This window comes from Psammomys obesus, unplaced genomic scaffold (assembly GCF_907164565.1).
Source record: "Psammomys obesus unplaced genomic scaffold, mPsaObe1.curated_primary_1811, whole genome shotgun sequence".
NCBI classification, from domain to species: Eukaryota; Metazoa; Chordata; class Mammalia; order Rodentia; family Muridae; genus Psammomys; species Psammomys obesus.
The window spans coordinates 9,935-16,872 of NW_026585550.1; the positions used below are offsets into that span (position 1 = coordinate 9,935).

Below are 6,938 nucleotides of genomic sequence, written 5' to 3' on the forward strand. Positions count from 1 at the left end.
ACAAAACCTTTTACAATAGACACAAAAACGATATGTTGGTGTAATTCTTACAAAGCAACTGAAAGTCTTGTATGAAAAAACTTCAAGTCTTTGAAGAAAGAAACTGAAGAAGTTATCAGAGAATGGAAAGATGTCCTATGTTCATGGTTTGGTAGGATTAACATAGGAAAAATGGCCATCTTACCAAAAGAAATCTACAGATTCAGTGCAATTCCCATAAAAACATTAACACAATTCTTTGCAGACCTTGAAAGAAAAATTCTCAACTTCATACAGAAAAACAAACACACAAACAAAAGCCCAGAATAGCTAAAACAATCCTCTAAAACAAAAGATCTTCTGGAGGTTTCTCCAGCCCTGATTTTAAGCTGAACTAAAGAACAACAGTAATACAACCTGCATGGTACTAGCACAGAAACAGAATGGTGGATCAATGGAATCGAATCAAATACACTAAAATGCAGCCACACACCTTCAGACACCTGATTTTCCAAAGATGCCAAAATCATACAATGGAAAAAGATAGCATCTTCAACTAATAGCGCTGGTCTAGCTGGATGTCCAGATGTAACAATGCAAATAGACCCATGTCTATCAACCTAAACAAAATTAAGGTCCAAGTGGATCAGAGACCTTAACATAAAATCGTATACAGTAAATATATTAGAAGAAAGCGTGGAGAAGACAACTCCTTGGCACAGGAGACAACTTCCTAAAGAGAACACCAACAACACAGGTTCTAAGACCAACAATTACTAAGTGGAACCTCATGAAAGTAAAAAACTTCTGTAAAGCAAAGGACACTGTCAGCAGAACAAAATGAGAGCTTACAGACTGGGAAAAGATCTTCATCAACCTTACATTCGACAGAGGGCTAATAACCACAATATATAAATAACTCAAGAAATTAGACATGCAACAATTAAATAACCCAATTAATAATGGGGTACAGAGCTAAACAGAGATTCTGAACAGAATATCGAATTGTGGAGAAACACTTAAAGAAATTCTCAACTGTGGGGAGAGTGTGCGAAGTCTTATGGAAAAAGAGGGGGCTAGGAGGACCAGGAGGAGACAGGAGCTCCAAAAAGTGACCAAAAAACACAAATCAAAACCATTTTGAGATTCCATCATACACCATAGGATGGCCAAGATCGAGAAGTGTCAACACATCCTAGAGAGGATGTTGAGAAAGGGGAACCCTCCTCCATTGCTGGTGGGAATGCAAACTTGTACAACTACTTTGGAAATCAATCTGGTGCTTTCTCAGAAAATTAGGAATAGCACTACTTCAATATCCAGTCCTAAACCCGTTAGAGACAAGACAGGAAGGATATTTCTGTGATGAGCAGCAAGACAGTGAAGCCAGAGTCTTAAGTCTGTCTGAAGGAATGCATTCCCTGCTTCATCCTGGAGCTTTTGCAGACAAGGCTTGCTTTTATACCACTTTAATATTACTCACAAAACCAGGAAATAATTGATTTTTGTAATTATTTTTTTATTTTTATATTAATTACAGTTTATTACTTTGTATCCCAGCTGTAGCCCCCTTCCTCAATTCCTTCCACTCCCTCCCTCATTTCTTCCCCACCCCTTTCTAAGTCCACTGATAGTGGAGGTCTTTTACTTTCATCTAACCCTAGCTTATCAGGTCTCATCAAGACTGGCTCACTGCCCTCTTCTGTGGCCTAGGAAGGCTGCTCCTCTCTCATGGGGGAGGGCGGTAAAAGAGCCAACCACTGAGTTCATGTCAGAGAGCTTCCCTATTCCCCTTACTAGGATACCCACTTGGATACTGAGCTGCCATGGACTCTATCTGAGCAGGGGTTCTAGGTTATATCCATACATGGTCCTTGGTTGGAGAATCAGTCTCAGAAAAGAACCCTGTGCCCAGATATAGTTGGTCCTTGTGGAGCTCCTGTCCTCTCCAGGTCTTACTAACTCCCCCTTCATTCATATGATTCCCTGCATTCTGCCCAAGGTTTGGTTATGAGTCTCGGCATCTGCTTTGGTACAGGACTAAGTAGAGTCATTCAGAGGCCCTCTGTGGTAGGCTCCTGTCCTGTTTCTTGTTTTCTCCTACTTCCAATATCCATTCCATTTGTCTTTCTAAGTGAAGATTGTTCATCTTACCCGGGTTCTCCTTCTTGTTTAGCTTCTTTAGGTTTACAGATTTTAGTATGTTTATCCTATCTTATAGGTCTAATATCCACTTGTAAGTGAGTATATACAGTGTGTGTCTAGATCCCACATTTGCCTACAAATTTTGTGATTTCCTTGTTTTTAATTGCTGACTAGTATTCCATTGTGTAAATGTACCACAACTTCTGTATCCATTCCTCCCTTGAGGGACATCTGGGATGTTTCCAGGTTCTGGCTATTATGAATAAAAGGAAATGATTGTTATATGAGAGTTATATGAAACAAAAAATCTTCAGATACCATTGTGTTAGTTTTCTGCTGGTCCTGGGTATGGGGACTACCCTAAAATGTGGATAATATAGCCAGGGTGAATCCACTGAAGAAAACTAATTTTTCCTTGGCAAGTGGTGTCACTTGCAGATAGCATCTCGGTAGAGGTAAGAGCCCATGTCCACTCACCACTTTTAGCACTGAGGCCCCATTTGGCTTGAACCTGTGCATGTTCTGTGTTTGCTTCCACATTAAATATGAGTTCATATGTGCACCAGTGCTGTTGTGTCTAGTGGAGCCTGTTTCTTTGAAGTCATTTATGAGTCTTTCTTACTCCTCTTCTGCACAAGTCCCTGAGTCCTGAAGGGGAAGGTTTGATGAAGACAACCCATGTAGGGTTGCTCCAATATCTCACTCTTTACATGTCCTCTGTCCTCTTGTGGTTCTCTATGTTAGGTACAACACACTGCAAGAAGCCTTTCTAATAATGGCTGTGAGAGGCACTGATGTATTGTATTTGTGGGTATGTCATTGAATCATTTTATTGCTATGTTCCTCTATCAGAAAAATTGGGTTTCCCCCCAGAGCCATGGCTATGCAGTCTCAGGTTCTAAGACACCTTAGCAGGTTCAGGGTTCCATGTCATGGAGTGGACCATAAATCCAATCAGAGAATAGTTAATCACTCCCACAATCTTTCTGGCACAATTGCACCAGAATATCTTACAAGTCATCATTATAGGTGACAGCGTTTGTAGCTAGGTTGGTTATTAAATTTCTCCTCTGAACCTAGCAAAGTACCAACCAGTATTATGACTGCTAATCAGTAGGAGGAAAACCACAATTTAGGCACCACTTGACCCTCTCCACATTAAGTGAGATATGTAAGTGTGCAATAGGGTGTCACCATCATTTGGGGAGATCAACCAATGGCCTTGGAAATCTCCTGAGATATGTGGGAGTTTCCCTGGCTCCCTTTGTCCACTGACTCAGTGTGAGAATGCTTATCGAGTAACACCGTTCTTCTCCTAATTCAGTTGTTTAATATAAATGGTCATTAAATAATTTAGAATACGGTGCTGTGGGGATTTGAGAATAAAGGCTGATATATACATAGCACTGAACCCCCTGGTTTAGGTAACAGACACCTTTCATCTTTATAAAAGTAAACATAAATGGTGCTTATTTGTGAAAAATTTAAAAGGTCCTCAGTTGTAAGCAGAAATCCAAGGTTGTGAAGCTCAGAGTGAAAAGGAAATCCCAGAGGCTAGCAGGAAATGTGTGCCCGCTCCACACCTCCTGCATTGTAGGAAGAGACACAGAGCTGAGGACCAGCCTGAAATACTGTACAGCTGCAAACGGAGGCTGTGACAGTGTGTTCTCCGAGCACAGTAGTATGTGGCAGAGTCTGCAGTGTCCACACTGGCGAGCTTGAGGAACACCCGGTTGTTGGAGCTGTCCTTGGAGATGGTGAGCCAGCTCTTCAGGGACGGGTTGTACCTTGTATCATCATCCCAATAAATGAGTGCCTGCCACTCCAGACCCTTCCCTGGAGGCTGACGGATCCAGCCCACACCTAAACCATAAGTGCTCAGTGAAAACCCAGAGCAAGTGCAGGTCAGACTGAGGGTCTCAGAGGGCTGCAAGAGCCCAGGGCCAGACTCCTTCAAGGTGACCTGGGACAGGACATCTGTGAAGAAAGAAACAGAAGATGAGGTTGGACCAGGGTGAGGATAGGAAGGTCCATCCTATGGGTGGCCTTGGCACTCACATGCAGGGACAAGCAGCAGCAGCAAGGAGGAAGCAAGCCTGGCCATGGCTGCACACCACTGAGCACCCAGGCCCAGCTTTGGCTTTTCAACCCAGGGATGGGTGGAGCCAGGGGAGATTTGCATTCCTCAGCAGGTGCTGGCCCTGAGGGTGGACTTAAGTTTCAGGACCAGAAGGAGCCTGTCTGTGATGGGAAGCACAGGAGCCCTCAGGGAGCTCACCTCTGCTCCCATAGAGAGTGGCTACTGGAGACCAGAGTCCTCAGAATAAACACTTGTGGTGAGTGCTGTGTAGGAGCAGGACTGAGAGAGACCCTCACTGGAACAGGAAGGGTCCTGACCCTGTCCACTCATCCAGGGATCATCAACCAATGATTTCACATGGAGGACTCATGAAGAGCTCAGAGCATTGCTTTTCTCCTGCCTTCATGATGCTCTGTGCCTGGGGCCAGAGATGGCTCCTGTGTGAGTCCCGTCAGGATATATTTTCTTTCACAAAAATAGGTCTGGAGATTGCACACTTCTTTTATATTGTAAGAGAACGTGCCATCTGCAGCCTGGCACTTATGAACTCTGTAATGTCATGGATGAGAGTGAGGTTTCATTGACTTTACTTTTCTGTCAATCCCTGCCTCATGTTTTCCAGATTTTTGTTTAATAAATAGTCAGTGCCATCCTTTTCATACTTCCCTCTTTTGTGATTCCTTAAAAAACAGCATCAGAGATTGTAAGCTGTGGGCAGAGACACAAGGTTTGTTTGCTCAGTTCTCTCAGATGCTGAGCATCCTGGAGAAGGACACAGTGGCCAGAGATTTCAGGAAGTCACACACTGACCTGGGTGTTTTCTTCCCTGCTTCAGAGATGCTAAATTACAATGTATTCTACATCGTTCATGTTACTTCTTATGTTTTAGAACTTAGGAAGACTATCTGATGGAGGGGCCTACCAGTGAGTATACATCTGAAGATAAGAGCCTGTTTACCCAGCATCTATCAGAATTCATAAGTTCCTCAGGGAGGGGGTAGGGCACCATGAGCCCTCCACAGTCCAAGACTGCCTAATGATAGGCCTGGTCCTGTTCAGGTCCAGTGTAAGCATCTGTAGCTGCTGTTGAATTTATGATTGCTTCAGCTTTCTCACAACCAAGGCTTAGTATTTATAGCCCTTCTCCCCGTCTCCCAGCTCTTACACTTCACAGTATCCTGTGAGCCTTAGAGGGATAATAGGATTATAAGGACTGTGGACACACCATTCTTCATTTTCTGATAGGAAATGAGGAATTTTCTCACTCTCTTTTCCATCGTTGAGTGTTAATTTGTATCTGTGATATTACACCTGTTGGGTCTAATCTTCTCTATCAGTCTATTCAGTTAGTCCAGTTCACCCATAGTACATTTTAGCTCTGAATTTTCTTTAACTGTTTTTAGTTAGAAAGCCCTATCTAAATCTGAGAGTGGAATTTTGAAGTCCCAAATTATCATTGTGTAAGGACTAATGTGGATTTTTGTGTTTTAATGTTTTGTGAAATTAGGGGCTCAAAATTTGTGCATGAAAGTTTCTAATCATCGTATCTCCTTGATGAATTGTTCATCTTACTAATATGAAGTTGCCCCTTTTAATCTCTTCTAAATAATTTTAGTTGCATGTTTACTATGACTGATATGAGGATAACTACACCAACATTTTATGTTTTCTAATTGTTTGACAGTTTGTTTTTATTCTATGATAGTAAGTTTTTTAGTATGTTTAATAGTTAAGTGTGTTTCCTGAAAACAGGATATAGTTGGTTCTTTTGTCTTTTTTTAATCTAGTCCATTTGTTGTATCTTTTTGGTGATGCACCAGGCCGTTTACATTTAAGATTAGTACAAGGTTTGATATTTCCTATGTACAGGTTACTATATTTGTGGGTGGTGTTCTGCTTTCCTAGAATATTTGTTATTTCTTTTCTTGATTCCATATTAGTTTTGAGGGTTTGATGTCTGCTGTGTTGGACTTGTTTGTTTCTTCCTCTTGTCTGGATTGCTTATCTGAGGTTAGTCTACCTTTCGTCTTCCTTCCTATAAAGCATTCTGCTAAAAGATTTCTTCAGTGCTGACTTGGTAGTCATGAATTGCTCTAATTTGCATTTATCCTGAAATAACTTAATTTTTCCATTAATACTGAAAGATAGCTGTGCAGGCTGTAGCATTCTTGGTTCACAGTTATTTACATTCAGAGACTGAAACAGCCCATTTCACGTCCTTCCAGGCTTCATATTTTTTAACTTAGTTATTCAATTTGCATCTCAATTGTAGCCTCCTCCCTTCTCTCCTCTAGGTCCCTCCCCACTGTCCCTCTCTCATCCTCCTCTACCCCCTGCCCTGCCCCTCAGAGAAGGAGAGAACCAACACACACACACAAACCTGCAGGAGCACATCCAGCCCAGTCTCATTAGGACTGTGGACTTCCTCTTTCCCAGTGTCCTGGCAACACTGTGATCAAAAGGCATGCAACAGACACAGATGATATGATAATGTACAAAAGTGACCCCCATAATTCTACCGTAAACTCACACACTTACAGACACTTGATTTTTTACAAAGGAGCCAAAACTATACAATGGAAAATGAAAGCATCTTCAACAAATGGTGCTGGTCTACCTGGATGTCTACGTGTAGTACAATGTAAATAGATCCCTATTTATCTCCCTGCAAAAATCTCAAGTTCAAATGGATCTAGACCTCAACATATTTTCTGATGAAAAGTCTGGGGTGTTT

The 6,938-nt window shown here is 41.9% G+C and overlaps 1 gene segment (V, D, J or C); it reads right to left on the bottom strand.

The window, feature by feature from the left end:
* Positions 1-3,756: 3,756 nt before the first annotated feature.
* LOC129675719 (immunoglobulin heavy variable 2-5-like) lies at positions 3,757-4,228 on the bottom strand (the record flags this gene model as incomplete). The annotated part of the segment is given in 2 exon segments: positions 3,757-4,101; positions 4,183-4,228. Coding segments are annotated over 2 exon segments (391 nt in total), but the record flags the coding sequence as incomplete, so codon positions are not given.
* Between the last annotated feature and the right edge of the window lie 2,710 nt (positions 4,229-6,938).